This window comes from Artibeus jamaicensis, unplaced genomic scaffold (assembly GCF_021234435.1).
Source record: "Artibeus jamaicensis isolate MK-2021 breed Jamaican fruit bat unplaced genomic scaffold, CSHL_Jam_final scaffold_1019, whole genome shotgun sequence".
Lineage (NCBI taxonomy): Eukaryota > Metazoa > Chordata > Mammalia > Chiroptera > Phyllostomidae > Artibeus > Artibeus jamaicensis.
Window position 1 is genome coordinate 15,213,675 of NW_026522025.1, and position 17,677 is coordinate 15,231,351.

At 38.7% G+C, this 17,677-nt stretch overlaps 2 protein-coding genes and 1 pseudogene across 4 annotated transcripts in view; 2 read left to right on the plus strand and 1 right to left on the minus strand.

Moving 5' to 3' along the window:
• Nucleotides 1–17,677, plus strand: part of SGIP1 (SH3GL interacting endocytic adaptor 1) — a 197,344-nt gene that overhangs the window by 12,569 nt on the left and 167,098 nt on the right. The gene's annotated exons all lie outside the window — the stretch shown is intronic.
• Nucleotides 11,376–11,539, plus strand: LOC119063535 (uncharacterized; annotated as a pseudogene).
• Nucleotides 12,033–16,715, minus strand: LOC119063518 (THO complex subunit 2-like). The gene has a single exon (XM_037164886.2). The coding sequence runs from the start codon at nt 16,713–16,715 to the stop codon at nt 12,033–12,035; it is 4,683 nt and encodes a 1,560-aa protein (XP_037020781.2).

Here is a 17,677-nt window from a genome sequence, read left to right on the forward strand (position 1 = left end):
TTGTCATGAAAGTCTTCCAAAGGATTGTTTTCATTGACTGTATAATATTACATTCCATAATAATATATTTTACTATTCTCCTGTTAGACATTTAGACTGCTAGCCGGAGACTGATTTTTATACTGAGCTAGAATGGCTCATATTATTGAGTTGTGGGGTGTGGTAAAAATTCTTGGTTCTCATGTCATAAGATAGTATGGTGAGGGGGTGAGAGTTATGTATTGGGTTCTAGTGTCCGAGACAGCTGAATGGCTTTGAGCAAGCTATTTAACATTGGGAGAGGACAGCAAAGTAGTAGAAAAATAATTGGATTTTAATTTAAAAATTCTGACATCTCCTTGTACCATTCTTTATTAGCTATTATCATAGCTAATAAAGGCCAAGAATAATGAGGCCAAGAATTTGCCAGGTGAGTAGGAATTGATTTTTTATGAACGTCTTGTGTATCTTGGGCAGCTCACCATCTCTTTATTTTCCTATGTATACAATGGTGAGTGATATGAGCTCTCCTGCCTTTCTCACTGGGTTATAAATATCAAAGTACAAAATATATGAGAAAGTATTTTGAAAGCTATAAAATCTTTCTATAAATAAAGTGTAATATTAGGGCTATTATTACATTTAGTATCTTGGAAACTCTGTTTTGAAGTAAAGGGTTAGGTTAGATGATTTTGTAGGTGCTAACTAGTTTTAAGATTCTGTGCTCTAGTACTGGGCTCTCAGGATATATCCCCACTACAGTTAACCCCTCTCCCCATACCTTCTACCTTTCATGAATACAACTGTTTTTCTTCATTTCCAGATACCAGGAGAGAACCACCTTTCCCAATATGATTAATTTATTTACTTGGATGAGGAATGCTATATATAATGTTGTTAAACTTGGTAACAATGTTGTTTCAATAATGAATACATGGTAGGATAACTGTAAATATAGTTTCTTTTATTTTATTTAGTCTTATTGTATTTTTTCCATTACCATTTAGTCCCCTTATACCAACCACCCCCTCCACCACGGTCACCACACTGTTGTCCATGTGCATGAGTCCTTTTTCCTTTTTGCTCAGTCCTTCTACCCCCTACTTTCCCCCTTCTTCTTAGCTGTCATTTTATTCTCTACCTATGTACTCTGTCTCAATTTTGTTTGTCAGTTCGGTTTATTCATTAGATTCTGAATATGAGTGAAATCAGTACATTTTAAAATGTGTTCAACTGATTTCTATCTTGGCCTAATTATAAAACCAAATACAGTTGTTTTTTACATAAATTCAGCAATTCACTCAATTTAATTGCCATATCAAATCATTTAATCTGAATTTCTTCTCTTGATTTTTCTGCTATCTTCTGTCTTTGTGGCAACCCACTTCAGGTTGGCTCATTGAAGAAGAGAGTTTGTTGCTGTCTTGATAAATTTTGCCTAAGACGCAGAGGATATTTATAGTGACAGTGGAATGCTATGAGTTAGCCCTGGTTCTGCATATGGAGTACAAGTTTGCAAAACACCTGGGAGTCCTCACTTTCATAGAGCTTGCATTCTAACCCTAAGAGGAGACAAAACTAACAAACCGAATTAATGAACCTGATATTTCAGTGGGTGGTAAAACTATGGGGGAAGAAAACAAAATAAAAGTCATGGAAGAGAATGGGAGTGGCAGCAAAAGGTACATTAGCTCATCAGGGAAGGCATTTAAGCTGAGACTTCTTCACATCGTAACATGTAAAGATCTGGGAACAGAGTATTTCAGAAATGAGAAATACAGAGGTAAAGGGTCTGGGGACTTGGTAAGCTTGAAGAACAAAAGGAAAGCCAGTGTGACTGCAGACCAGTGGAGGTGGCAGAAGGACACAGGAGAAAAGGAAAGCAAGATTCCGGTTAGGCAGGGGTTTATGAGCAACAGAGGTGACTGGATTTATTTGGAGGTGAAGGAAAGCCACTGGGTGGGGTTTAAGGAGAAGGTCACGTTTCTGTGTCTGTCTCTAAACAATTACTTGGGATGTTGGATGGACATGGACTTGAGTAGCTCCAGGTACCATTCTGAGTTTTTTTTTCTTTTGAAAGAAAGTTGTCTTGAATCTGTATGTGATTATATTTAAATTTTACATTTACTTTCAGTAAAGCTAAGAGAGGTTGGAAAGAATCATGGTGCCCTTCCCAAAACCACTGGGCCCCATCACTGCTGAGGGCTGAGGGCTCAAAGTGAAGCTTTAATTCAACTATTGAATAAACTCTTTTTCTAACCCAAATGGTTCTGGTATTAGATTTCTTCCAAGGTGAAAAAAAATGAATACATTAGAGATTCAAGTCTATTATGTGTGTTTTTATGTACTCATTTTTAAATGGCTTTGAAGTAGTTGAGCTCTCCGGTAGTCATTTTGATACTGAATCTGTTTATTAGGTTGGTTCTCATCACTGAAGCACTTTCCCTCTAGTCTGGATCAGAAAGGTAGCTGCACTTAAGAGATCTTGCTGTTGACAAAGGTCGACCTCTCTGTGTTCAGTTTTCTCCTCATGTTTCCATTAAACCCTCAGGTCCTCTCTGAATTTCAAAGACAGAGGTCCCTACTATCTCCTTTAACTAGAGCCCTCTAACTCTGTAGCTCCCTGCAGGTGCTGAAACTGTCTATGCTGTAAGTGTGTCTGGAACCCAGAGGAAAATATGTAGGGTTCCCTGTATGTGGGACTCGTTCCCATTCCAGTCTTCTTTATACTAAGAATTCTGGCTTTTTTCCTAATTATTATTGTGCTTATATAGAGGTAAGTGCACAGGCTTGAAAGCCAAAACAAACCTGGATTCAAATCCTGCCTCTACAACATACTGGCTGTTGCCTTTGGGCAGACCTGAGCTGCAGGGGTTTTTGTTTGTTTGTTTGTTAGCTTTTTAATCCATTGCAAATTCTTCAAATTATCAGCAAGTACTTACTGAGGCTGCAAACATTGTAGTAAGTACTAGGTGTACATGGTAAGCGAACATCATGAACACGGGCATGTGGAACTTACAGTAAAGTGACAAAGACATTAAATACAGATAACTTAAGTGACTATAAGTGGGCAAAGTCTCGTGACAGAAGCACCAAATGAGATTCTCAAAGAGCTTTTTAAAAAATATGAGACCTAACCTGATAAGGTAGGGGTGAGTCAAAATTGTTGCAAGTATTACAGGGCACTGTGCTTTTAACATGTTTTCTGTAACCTTCATACCAATCGGTCATAGCTGTTGCTATTGTTATCATTGCTGTCGTCATTGTTAGTACTACACACACCCCATGCCGATGTATATCCTTGCGTCTGTGAGCTTTCCAGAACATGTTACGTGATGCTCCACAAACATCTACTGGCTGTGCTCTGCACCTGTGCTCCCTGGCTGCTGCCAACTTACCTAGTTTCTGACCTGGTATCTAAGCAGTTCCTGGGGCTTGCCGCTCATATCTCAGCTTCCATCCATGCCTTGACTGTCCCAGATTCTTTAGAAGGCTTCTGATCTTCTGCTCTATCTCCTAAATGAAAGTTAACCAAATCTCAACATGACAACTGCCTTCATACTAGGCTGTTCCACAAGAAAGGAGGAAAGTTCAGGAAATTTTCTGAAAGAATATGAGAGTATCTCCCTCTCTGTTTAAGTCCTTTTGAAGACCCCATTGCTAGACCTACTATGCACTATAAGCATTCATGCTGGCTCAGTTATGAACTTGAGGGCAATTTTTTCCCGTTGCTTACCAGAAAGTCTTTCTTATTCATCACTGACCTAGAGTCTAGACCATAAACCTAATCCTCAGACATTGCCATTTCTCCCTATCAAAGGCTGTGAGAATATAATTTTTAAATTATGGTACTATAAGTATATGTACGGTACATGTATCTATGCAACTGATTGGTGAGAGGAATAGCTCTTGATGGCCAAGTACCCTCTGAGTCTGCTCTTCTGGAGTTGCTTATAACTGATTTAGTTCTTCCTTTCCTTCCTACTCTCTCATTAGACTTTACTAAAAGACTGCTGCCCTGTAACTTACTAAAAGATAGCTACCCCAGAACAACCCTAGATCCCTGGATATTGCATAATTAGAAGGACTAAGAGTAATGTTCTCTCTGAAGTGCTCCGTAATTCCTCTTAACCAGCAGGAACAGCTATAACTATCACTCCCCCTTCCCAACAAAAGGAGGAAGTGTTCAGATTTATTAATATAAAAATAACTACCATTTCCTGACTTCTTGCTTTGTGCCAGAAACTGTTCTTAAATTTTCTATAAGCATTAATCTCACTTAACATATGCAACAAATATATGATATTGATACTGTGAGGACTTGATTGATTGATACTATTCAAAAACCCCAGGGGGAACAATGGGAAGAATAAAGAAAAAAAAAAGAAAAAAAAAGAAATGAGGACTTGATTGGTAGAGAAGAGGCCCACGCGGCTTTGGGGTGCCCCCTTTGGCCGCAGGGCCTGAAAAGCAACAGAGACTTTGACTGGAACTGGGTACAAAGGACTCTTGCCAGTGGACCATGAGAGGGTACCACAGTACTTTGGATTAACTCGAGATCCTGCACGGTGACACAGCTGACGGTGCCAGCGGCCTGCAACACAGACGTGTGCTCTTTTCCTGATTTACGGTACTCGGAGTTGGGACAGAGGGAGAAGGGGAGCGCTGTGTGGGTGTAGGTGTACAACCTAAAGGACTTTGATATTTTAGTGGTGGCATTAGGCCTGAATAGCATTAAATAAACATTTTGTTTCCTTTTCACAAATCTCTGGCATTAAGAGATGTGTTTCCAATTGGCGGCGGACAGAAGGGCCCAGTAGATTTTAGTATTTTGGTTTTTGGGAGGGGCCCCTGTTGTACAGCAGTTTTGGGCATCCCTAGGTGGGCCGAATATTGTATTGCCCCTCCCTTGGACCTCCTCTTGTTCGGTAACATGAGGACTTGATTGATTGAAGATTGATTGATACTTGGTTGATACTATGAGGTATTGATACATAGATAAGAAAACTGAGGATCAGAGAACTTATGACTTGGCCAAATATTTAAGACTTGAACCTGATCCGAATCCCAAACTTACATTGTAAACTGTGAAGTAATATTGCCTCTCAGCTTTCACCTTTGAGAAATTATACTTAATGTATTCCACATAAGGGCAAGCCCAGTGATATCATTTGTACAACAATACTTGATAGTTAACAATAAGTGATATTATTATAGCATGCCTGCCTATTTCTTCCCATCAGATAAAAATTAAATTTGAGAAGATTCCTGTTCAGTTTCTATAATATCATAAAACATCTCTAATAATAACTCACATAAAAGTTTCTGGCTGATAAAAATGAGTAGATGATTGTAGAGATAACAGAACTGTTCTCCAGGATGTCTTTGTTATCATTGTTTTTAATTAAATTGGTTCTAATTTTTTACATTTTACTTTAGGGGTTTCTATAGATACTGTATATTAAAACAAACATTAATAAACTATCTTGAAGGTTTCAGAGAAATTTTCAATATCTTCAATATCTTCAAAATGAGGAATCCATTTTCTCATTTTGCTTAACAATCTGTTGGACACATCTCCTAGTTTCAGGTCTAATAGAATTTTTATTTCATTGCATTTCAGAGGCAATTCAATCCGTTGACTTTCGTTTAACAGAAGAAATGAAGTTATTCCGTCTGGTGGCAAGGGCTGTAGTTCCCAATTCCATATCAATAGCTTCATTATACTTAAGGCTTAACACTGCTTTCAACTTAAATATTTTTACCAGATGCTCAATCCTGAATAACTATAATAAAATGTGTAAAAATTTGCAGATCCTCAACAACTTTATTTATAAACCTGAGATAGAACATTTATGCTATTTACTCTGCAGCAAATAAAAACACAGCCCTCAGGCACTGAGTTTTTACCTGCATGCTGTGTTTCTTGTTCTCATCACAAGTGCTTTAGTCAGAGCAGGAAAAACAGCAGTATTGATGAACTCGGTGCATAAGTCACAGGCCCCCAAAGTGTGCAAAAGTTCAAGACTGTATGCTCTCTGAATGTGATTGATTCATAGAAAGGTGGGCCACAGTCACCCAAGGTTGGTAGTAACTGTTGTCATTATTATTACTAGGCATAATTTATCAATATTCCAGACTCTGAGGGACTATATAAATGGTCCATCACCTATCTCACCATAATCCTATGAGGGTTATTCTTAATTCCATTTGATTAATGAGGAAAAAGACCCAAGGTCTCATGCACAGGTAGGAAGTGGCAGAGCAGGAGGGAACCACTGAGTTCCAAAATCTGTGATTTCTGAGTCACTGTGCTTAATGACTGCCAAACACTATCCTGGGCTTGTCTGAGGAAGCTTGGACGGTGAGGCCCTTGTCCATTGTTAAGAACAAAGACTTTATACGGGGCCTCTTTATCCCCACTTATTGCCTTAACTGAGCTCTTGAGTGCGTTTGCTTTGCTAACTATGCATTTTAAAAAGCCTTTCCTGACTTTAGCAGACTCATTTAGCAACACTCTTTCCAGGCTGTGTGAGGCGTGGTTCCTCTGCTTCCTCCTTTTTTGCACTGTGTACTGTTTTCCACTGTTACACTGCTCCCTCTTCTCTCTTCCCTCCTTTCTTCTCACTTTGGCTTACCTGGTTTGCATTGTGCTGCAGGTTCCTGTGTTCTTGTTGGGGATCTCTGTCCTTCCCACCCCTCTCCAGTGGCCCCCAGGTTGAGTTTATGTGGCTGTAAAGCAGCATCACTAAGAGGAGTATGCAGCCTTTTGAGCTGGGTGCTTGAGTCAAATCCTGACCCCTTCAGTTCTAGCTGTGTGATCTCGGTTAATTCACTTCTCTCTGTGTTTTTTGTCTGTTTTAAAATCTTTTTCTCAACTTTAAAATCAATGTTACTATACTAATACCTATCTCATAGAGTTGTTATGAGGAATAAATGAGCTAACACATCTAAAGTGCTTAGCTTAGTGCCTGGCACAGAGTAATTGCTCGCCTAATCAATTTTGTTCTTAATTTACATAATGGTGGGTAATTTATATTAGAAAAAACTCCATCACTTGGTGGAAACAGAAATGACTTCAATTACTACAAGGAAAACCTTTCCTCCAGAAAGAAAACAAAAAAAGCTCCTGCTTTAAGGTGTTTCCCATTCCTTCATTTTCAAGTTCCCCTTGGCCACAACAAAGCATGTTGGCCGCCTGCCACTGGGACCTCATAGACCAAAACATTAGCCAAGCTTTGTTTTTCTCTTAACTCTTGCAATTCCTGTCTCACCAAATCCCTGCCACCCGTATTTATAATGCAGAGGGCATTGGCAATAGCTTCATGTTTGGGTCATGGTTAACTTGGGACTAATGGTCTTAGGGAACTGGGCAGAAAGCTGAGGGGAAAATGGCTGTCTCCTTGCCTCACAAAAGTCATGCATCAGAGCATATATGATACCTTTGTGTGCAAGTGGGAGGGGTTAGTGTAAAGAAGAATTCAAAATGACCCTTGGAGCCAGCTGTGCCCAGTACTTTTCATGAACCATTTCATCTGATGCTCACAGCTTCCTCATACAGATGATATTATTTTTTCTATTGAAAAAATTAGGTTGTCAACAGTGAAGCCAAAAGGGGTAAGTAATTTGAGTAAGGTCTACCTGATTCTAACATCTGTGCTCTAATTTACAGCACAGTCCTATTCCGCTTCACTTTGGCATACACCCTCCTTCCCATGCTCCCTCCTCTCTTCTGGCCTCAGTTTTCTCATCTGTAAAATGACAGGGTTTGGCATGATGACTTGGAATTCCCTTCCAGCTCTTCCCCTTCCTTTCCTTGCAGGGTGACATTCTGGCACTCCAAGTTGGCATCTAAGTTTAGAAGCACTGAGTGTGCATCTGAATTTGTACAGACAGGCATCATTTGCTTACGGCTGCTTGGTTTATGCTGCAGCTGTGTGGGACTCTGCATCTGAATCACACTGTATAGCTACCATTAGCGTGTTTTTGTACCCACCAAGCACACTTTGTTCCATTATCAGTAAGCACATCCTCTTAGGAATCCAGCAGAGCTTCAAGAATTCTCTTCTGGTAGTTGTTGAGTAAATGTTCCCTTGATCCACAATCTTATACAATTTCAGAAGAAATTGTGTTCCTGAGAGTCTAAGCAAGGGTGCAGTCAAGTGTAGAAGAGAGGGAAACCAACAACCATTGAACTCTACTGAGTTAAGTAACTCTTGTCTTGTTCTTCATAGTTTTATTAGGCACTTCTTCCAAGATTAGGTACTTGCTCCAAGGCTCAGACAGAACAAGGCTCCATAGCTTGTGCATAGAATTCAAATTTGAGTCTGCCCATATTTTTAATATAGTCACTACCATGATTTTTCCCTTGGTGTAGCAGTAGAAAGGGGCATCAGATTGGAAATTTCATTCCAGCTTTGCTACTAATTTTCAGTGTGCTGTTTTGTTAAGACACACTTTATTGATAAAATCAACCTATAAAATTGATTATCTTTAAACTGAGTCATCTTAAACATTCTACACCTTGAACCACATTAATGCTTTAATCATCTTCAACTGATTAGGAAAACATGGCATCACCTTCTCTTTTTTTACCTCATAGGTTCAATCACCAAATACTATTAGCTCTCTCTTCAAAACGCCTCTCTGTATTTTCTTCCTCCTTCTGTCACCCACCACTGTAAATCTAGACCTTACTTCAATCCTGGAATCCTGAAATAAACTATAAGCTATCTATACTTTCAGGATCTACCCAATTTCTCTCCCAGCAAATATATATATATATATATATTTGCTCAATTCTTGCTCTTATCCAAGACTTCAATTATTCCTTCTCTGATGTTTGTGGTATCAAGTCCTTCAGGCTTCCATAAGCAGAAAGGGCCCAAATAAACTTTTTGTTCTCCTTTGTCCACCATCTTTATCTTATCTTTGAACTTTTGCCAAGGCTGTTTTTTTACAATTTCCTTCACAGAACTCATTCAAGTTTTTCAAGGTCCAGTCTAAATATATACCAAAAAAAAAAAGCCCTTGTCTTTCTTGTTCATCAAGAAGCACATATTCTGAAGCACAAGCACAATGCCAGGTACATAATGAGCACTTGGTAAACATTTGTTGAATTAAGGTATGACTCTCACAAAGGTATCCTTGACTACACCATCCTACATGTGTATCAAGATTCTTAAACCCCGATGGCACCATTTTAGCAGCTCTGTGGCCTTATACTGTCAGAGAGTTGCTTTATTTTCATACAATTAAGGAAGAATAAGGTCAATGAAATCAAAGGTTTTAAACTAGCCAAATCCAAGCCCTGGCTCTTTTGCTTACAGACTGGAGGAGGAGGAAGTGCTTCCTGTGTGGCAGGCCCTGCTCTGAGTGCTCTGTCAGTATTTATTCACTGACCCTTTACAACAACATCGTGAGGTAGCTGCTATTATCCCCATTTTGCTAATGTGAAAACCAAGATTCAGAGAGGTTAAGTTACTTGCCCAGGATAAGAAAGTTATAGAATGGTTAAACTAGGATTCAAACCCAGACATTCTGGCTGCAGAATGTGTAATCGTGAGCATTATACCATGGTATCTCTCACATACTACAAAACAGGAAAATATTGACTATATCACCAAACTAACCCCGAGAATGGGAAAAAAAAAACCCCAAACCTCCCAAGTCAGACTCTATAGTCAATGGGGCATAATATATTCTTATTAGGAATGGATAGCCCTTTAGATTTAGCTCTTGTTTATTTATAATCCCTAGTAAGATGCTCTCCTAGATGTTTATAACTAGTTGTACACTTATGTTTTGCTCCTAGATGTTTATAACTAGTTGTGCTCTTATTAAAAGATAACAACCCTGCCCTAGCTGAAGCCGTTTTTTCCCTCCTTTAAAGGGTCTTTGCTGTCCCTCTGAAATGCTACATGGCTAATGGCAGAATGTGCCTTCTTTAAGAAAGCCCTACTTCCTGGAGCTTCTCTGGCATGCTGTCTTAGGAAACTGCACTGCAAGCCTCTGAGCAGCTGAATAAAAATGAAGTGGGCATTTGTATTTCCTCACTGATTGAGTTGGCTCAATCTGATGCAGGTTCAGATTCACAAAAGGATAGACAGGCTTGCTTTCCAGGCTGCCAATGGAGATGGAGGAAAGCAGACTGTGTGCCCAGCTTCCTTGCAAAGCCTGGCATTGGATATGTGTTAGTGGTACCCTTTAAAACCAAGGCTCCAGAACCCCCCTCCCCCACCAGTCACAGGGTGATTTGTGCAAAATGCCCTACTTCTGATGCCAGCTGGACCCTGTTCAAATGAGCGTGCAGATCAAAAAGTGTTTTTTATTTATTTTTACAAGGGCATGATTTTAATAGTGACATATTAAGATGCAGTGTCTGCTAAATTATAAAAATTGCTTTAAAAATATATTGACTTAATTATACTCATTTTTCTTTCCTTTATGTATTGACATTTTTCAAATACTGCATACTAAAATAAATTCAAAACATGATCATTATGTGTGGCATATAACTTATCTGCCTAACATTTTTCTCATTCATTTTAAAACTAATGCTTAATGCATTAAACTTTATAAGATGAAAATACTCACATTCACATATTTCATAAAGCCATAGCTAGAAGAGCCTTAGAAAATCATCACAATTGCATGAACTGCTGAAAATAATTTACATATTTCTATACAGCATTCTGTTCACACCATGTATAATCTTGAGATCACCATAATGATAATTTTGGATACACTAATGTTGAACTTACAGTTTTAATACTTAAAATCATTGTTCCTGTCCATAATTGATGAATGGATAAACAAACTATGGTACACGTACCTACAGTGGAATATTATTCCATTATAAAAAGATATAAAGTTCTGATACATACTAAATCATTACCATGGGTAAACCTTGAAAACATTATTCTATGTGAAAGAAGCCAGACACAAAAGGCCACATATTGCATGATTCTATGTTTATAAAATGTCCAAAACAGGAAAATTTTTTAGAGATAGGAAGTACAGTAATTGTTTCCAGGGGCTGGGGGAAGGGGAAAATTGGGAGTGATTGCTAACAGGTGTGAAGTCTCTTGGGGTGACAGAAATGTAAAATTAGTGGTGATGTTTATACAATATAGTGAATATGCTTAAAAAAAACTTTTAAATTGTGAGTTTTATGTTCTGTAAATTTTATCACAATTTTTTAAATGGCAAAAAGGTCAATGTTCCAATCAAGAGTATCATGGTATCAGTATGGCTATAACTAGAATAAGAAATGGTGTATCAATCCTGAAGTTGTGACAATAGAATTACTGAGATAGAGAAAATTTGATGACATATTTAAGAGCATACATAATAAAGGATAAAACTGCTATTGTTGTTCAAACATGTAAAGGTGTTTGTCCTGGCCTATGGTTTCTCTGCTCCCCTGTGTTCAGTTGTAACAGGGGAGTCTGACAGGACACACAGCAGTCTCTTTCTCAGTGTAAGAGAGGCTGTTCTGAATATAGGCTCTTAAAGGCATATCCTGTCCTGAGGGCTCTTAAAGGCACAAGAGGACAATTAAAGGGGGGAAAAAAAACATGTAAAGATGATCTTTCCCAGGAACTGAAATGACAATTTTTACAAGAAACCAAACTCCTAAGCAATACAATCATCTCAATATTGTCAAACTTACAGGAGTTTGCACATAAATACAGTCTATCTACCTCATAAATGAACTGGTTCCAGGAAACAATCTCCTCTCCTTTCTGAGAAAAAAGGATGAACTGAAACAGTTAGTGGCTAATTTTCATTAGATGCTACTTCTGGATGGCGAATCTCAAGTAAAACAAATGTATACACAGTCACCTTGCTGCAACGAATTGTCTGGAGGTGAAAAGAATGTTCTGAAAATCAGTTACTTTGGAATGTCTCGTCAAGAGGATGGTGGTTTATATTCATCTTCAGATTTAAGCAGATTCCCAGTAAATGGACAGCACCAGAAGCTCTTCCTTATGGGAAATATCATTCTGAGAGTGATGCATTGAGCTTTGGCATCTTCCTCTGGGAGACCTTCAGCTTAAGGGTCTGTACATACCCTTTTTGCCATTGGAGGAGATCTTATCCATTTTTTCAGATTTAAATGAATCGCTGCCCTTTTCTTTGCTTGAAGATTTTGACTTATTTTTTTCCTTATTTTTCTCATTTGGACAAGGAGACTCACATGGACTTTCACTTTTGTGTTTTGAAACCTCCATTGTTCCATTTTCCTCTTTTCGCCTCTTGGTTAAGTTCAGTAGCACTTCACAGTCATTGTTTGAGTGATCCCTTTTCCGCTCTTTCCTGTCCTTTTCATCTTTTCTTTCTCTTTCTCCAGATCTTTTCCTTGACTTGTCCAAATCTTTCTTGACCACTTCTCTGTCCTTACTTTTAGTCAGTGGTGAAGGAATATGATTAAGGTAGAGCTTTGCTGAAGACTCCTTGAGTTCAATGAGACTGTCCTTTACTGTTGAGGAATGTGATGGAGAAGGGTGAGTATCAATTTTGCGGCGTTTCTGTTCCCTTTCAGACTCAGTAATATCTGATCGGGGAACAGGTGATTTCAAGGACCCAGAAACTGGTGTTTTTTCTCCTCCTTTGGCGTTTTCCTTTGACTTCATGTCCTTTGCTAGATCTCTTTCTTTGGATGGCTCCTTCTCTCTTTCTCTTTTTTGAGTCAATTTTAATTCTATATTGGGGGCAGTGGTCTTGAATTTCTCATCTTTAGCTTTTTCTTCCTTCTTGAATTTGTCTTTCTCTTTGTTGGACTTAGGTGTTCTTTCCTTCATCTCTTTTGCTTTTTCATCTTTATTTGGTCGCTCTTCCTTTGGTTTTCCTTTAACGTCTTTACCAAGTACCTTGGCCTCTGGAGTAGTAGCTGGAGTCTTTTCTCCTTTCTCTTTTTCTTTGTCATTTTCTTGAACGGTTTTGTTGCTATTAGAGCCACTGTTTCCATTGCTTGGATTCCCTTTCAGTATGGCACAAGATGCTTTATTAACAGCTTTCACACCACACTGGGATCGCTCCTTTGATTTATCATTCTCCTCAGCAGTGCTGTCATAATGTTTAGAAGCACTTCCTATGGACAATGAAGAAGACCCACCACCAGGCCCATTTTGTGTACTGGCAGCTGCATTCCTTGGAGGAGGGTCTTTATGATGAAACTCATTTTCAGGTATCATGTATGACTTTCTACTTTTTAACTGCCCAGAGTAGCCCATAGCTAATGCATATAGATCAGGCCTCTTCTCTTTTTCTTCTTGGCAGATTTTAAGCACTCTGCTTTCCAAAGCCTGACTCAGATTCAAAACTTTTGGGAACCAAGGAAGTATTTTTGTTAGCACAATCAAGATATTCCTGATGTGAATGTACTCTCCTGTTTCAAGGCAATGTACCGATGCCTTGGTTATTTTGTAATGCCATTTATGTACAACATGTCGAAAATTTTCATAATCTAATTGATCAGCTTTATTTCCACCATTGAATCCAGTTGCCCGTAGTATAGTAAGGAATCCTGGATAATTTCCACATTCCTTTTCATATGTGGCTTTATTACTGTGCCACCTGGTTACAGTCTCTAACATGCAGCAGAGAAATCTCCCATATCGACTGGCTTCATTTTCAGTACAGCTTGCAACTGTGAAAATTATGTCAGAGAACACTCGGTCATAGCAAAGAAGTGTGGAAAAATTTGGTGTTTTTTGTTGATGTATCAATTCAACAAAATGAGCACAGTAAATAGCATCAATTGCTGAAAATATGCATCGAGGAAATATACACAACTGTAGAAATTTTGTGATGGTCTCATTTTTGGTAGATTTTGCTAAAAGCCAGTTGTCCTTTTCCAATTTCAGTCTCTGTAGAACTCGCTGTACATGCTCCATCTGTTTCTTTTCTTCTTCAAGAAGCTTGTCCTGAAGGGCGGTACAGCGCTCCTTCTCTTTCTTTTTTTTATTTGGAGGCATTTCCTGATTGTCATCAATTGCTTTCATCTGGACTTTGAGTTTACTGACTTCCCGTTCATAGCTGATGTGTGGAACTGCAAGGTCATACATTGTCAATGACCAGAAAGTGGCATAGAATTGAGGGCTGATGTCATCCCAGACTTTCGAATCATGTAAGGAGACCACTGCTTCATGGACAGGGGCCATCACCATTTTACATGCTGTAATGTACTTGTGAACTTTATGTTGCTGTTTACTTCCTTTTTCTAATTTTTTAAGTTTGTCATACTTGGATGAAATATGGTGTGCATACATTGGCCTAGACAGGAAGAATGCTGCATCATGGGGTATATGAAATTCATTACAGAGCACATCAATTGAAGGTACTTGTTTAATATAATCTTCTGTGCTCAGATTTGATGCTAAAAATCCACCAAACTGTACCAGGGTATCATGACACTGATCATACAGCTTTCCCACAAGTTTTAAATGTTTCTCTCCACCTTCCTGAAAGATCACCCCATTCCTCTGCTGAGCCATAATCAAACAGAGGGGAAGAGCAAGATCATGGTCCAATAATGTGTCCTTTAATCTCTGGGAGGATTTTTTAGTGTTTCTGATCTGGCCAAAATAGCCACCCTCAGCTTTTAGTTGCTCTCCACCAGTCATGGCCTCTAGTTGCTCCATTGTAATTTCCTCTGTAATTTCTATTCCTGCCATTTTTTGTACCACTTCTTTCAATATAAGCAGGTCAAAACTTTTGCCTGCCTTTAGCTGATTGGCCACATATTGAAGAAGACCAGCAAGATCAATGGGATATTTCCGAAAAACTGCACCACAGAAACTAGCCAGACTCTGAAACCAGTTTGAGATGGTTGTGTCATCATGTTTCATTCTCTCCTTTTCTGGATTAGCTAAAGCTTCAACGATGCAATAGGCCAAGACATCATAATTCAATGAAGTGAGGTATTTCAGTGAATCTACTACAGGTGTTATTAAGTTATCATATTTTTGTATTTGTGACAAGATATAATCAAACAAAATGGTTGGATTGCTGTGGCTCAACTTCCCAATTTGTCTTCCAGAAGGCTTCACATTTTCCTTGGTTAGACGTTTCATAATATATTTGGCTCTGTCTATTGTTTGAGCTTTAACTTTTACTAAAAGTGGGTGACTGTTATAAGTTTCATTTTTCCACTGGCCATATAGGCGATATCTATGCTGATACGGAAATGTTTTAAACATTCCCCATAGTTCCTCAGACATACAAGCATTGCAATCCATCAGAGAAAGAGATGGTAGTAGTACCTGGTCAGTAATGCTAAGCAAACAGCTAAGGACAACTTCCATTTTCTCTTTATCCTCTTGTTTGTGTCCATCACACTGAAGCTCCTTCATAAATGATTTGCCTATGCGCACCACTTTTGCAAATAAAATGGGATCATGAGAAAGGTGAGGACCAAGGTAACAGAACATATTGAAAACATCTCTCCTCAAATCTTCAAAGCTCTCTGCTTGTTTTGGTGCTCTTTTGTTTTGCAAAGCATTAACAGGTGAGCCTTTAGCACCTTTAGGAATGCCAACTTTTCTGTAGAGAGGCTCAATAGTTATGTGAATAAGCCTGCAAATAGCAAGAGCAATTAGCTTGTGTGAAGCAGCATAGTATGGAGGCATCTGATTCATAATGTTCTGTGCATGATGCCAATCGCCAATCTTTAATAAGGCTTCTAATAAACCAAGTTTTTGGTTGTCAGGTGGCTTTTCCACTTTTTCCTCCTCTTTTTCTGTTTCTTTCTCTCGCTTATCATTTTTTTCAGAAGGTAATGCAACGACTGTAAGTTTTCTAACAATTTGCTTAGCTTCCACAACTTCTCGTTTATGTTCATCCATAATGCAGTTATCAGCTGGAAGAAGATGTACATAAAGATCATCTAAATCAATAAGATTAACTTGTAGAAGCACTGCTGCAACTCTGTATAAAGGTGAAGGAGTCTCTCTATTGGGTTCCTGGTAAAAGTTGAATTTGAACCCAAGAATATGACACAGTGTTTGCGGTTCACACATACTCATGTAAGAGTCTAATAAAGATATAAAAAAGTCATCATGTTCAGGCCTGCATTCAAACACTTCTAAAATGACATCCAAAACTCTATTGGGATCCAGATTAAAGCATCCTATTAAAGATTTTATATTTTCTAAGATTAAATCACTGGTAATATTTCCCGATATATCTTGCCCCAATTCAGCAATCAACTTGGCATAACCTTCATTTTCTTCTCTTAACAAATTGAATTTTTGCTGCTTATAAAAAAGTTTTGTCTTGATTTTTACTGACCTTTGATTGAATTGCTGTGATTGTTTGATAAGCCCTAATGATTCCAATGTTTCTGGATCCAGGCGTTCCCTTAGAATCGTGTCCGAAACTAAACACAAGCATGCCAATACCAATTGCGTAAAATAGTCTCTCTTGCTTTTTTCTTCTAAACAATTTGTCTCAATATCTAATATGCAGAATACATCAGCAAGAATGGAGGGCATATCGTCACGAAATTCACTGATGTCATTAAAAACATTAGATGCCTGTTCGTGTTTCAGAGTTCCTTTTATGACATGGTATGATAACTCATAGAGAGCTCGATGGAAATCTCTGTAAGCCGAACTGTCATGGCTTTTATTTTCACTGAGGATCCAACATAAATCCAAAAATTCACCTCTCCCTGATTTCTCCCAGTTCTTTATCCACGCTACCGGAACCAACACTCTCACGGCCTCCATCTTCCTCTCGCTAGCAACAAAAGCCCGGAAGTGTAGCACGCAGGCGAGGGGTCAAAGGGAAGCCCCGCCCACTAGGAATGCTGGGAACTGCGAGTTCGCTTTCCGATTCCCTGCTTCCCAGTCGTCACCCAGGAAGTGTTTTTTAAAGGGTGAGTGGGTTCTTCGTGGATAAAATGAGGAGTAACGGGAGATTCCTTAAACCGTCTTTCTCTGTTTTTTCCAAGCTTACTATTTGATCTACTTGAAAAGGTTTTCCTCAGAAAAACCGAGGAAAATCGGTTTTTCCGATTTTGATCACGTGGGTTCCAGTTAGCTAAGCAGATATGAGCCTGCTTAAATTATGTTTTTTCTGAATCAGTGCTTGACCAATGACAATTATAGTAGTTTGTTGATATTTACAAGTTTAACATTCAGGTTTCCAGTGTTTATAAAGAGCATTGTAGGCACACAACACGGAGTAGCATGTAGGTTTCGTGCCGTGTGAATATGAATTGCCCACATGGGAAAGGTAGGGTGTTAGGTGGGGTCAAGTAAAGAATATACGTAGCCGAGTGTCCAGCAACCGTGTCACAACACGTGCTGTTATCGGAAGTAGTCATTATAATTTAGGGATTTTTGTCCAGATGGCAAAAATAAACTCTACATCTGAATCAGTGAAATAGCTTTAGATTTTTGTTTAAATGGCTGTGACGTAAGACTTTCGAATTTCCCACTCCACGCTAATGGCCAATGTTGCTAATCAATCAACTGCCCAAATGCAGCCTTGGATCTGACTCCTCACAAAAGGTTCACTGGATTTGGTGCTTGAAAATGTGAAAATTGCTAACTATTTCTGGACTTTGGAAGGTCTAAAATAGGCTGCCTCTTTTTTTTCTATTTCTAATTTGAGCCTGATATTAAATACAGATTTCTCCATTCTCTTTTACATATGTTTGGGTCTCTTAGCTCTTGCCAGGCATTCT

Excerpts from the sequence above, each read along its gene's own strand:
- LOC119063518 (XM_037164886.2), bottom strand. The coding sequence starts at position 16,715 with ATGGAGGCCGTGAGAGTGTTGGTTCCGGTAGCGTGGATAAAGAACTGG.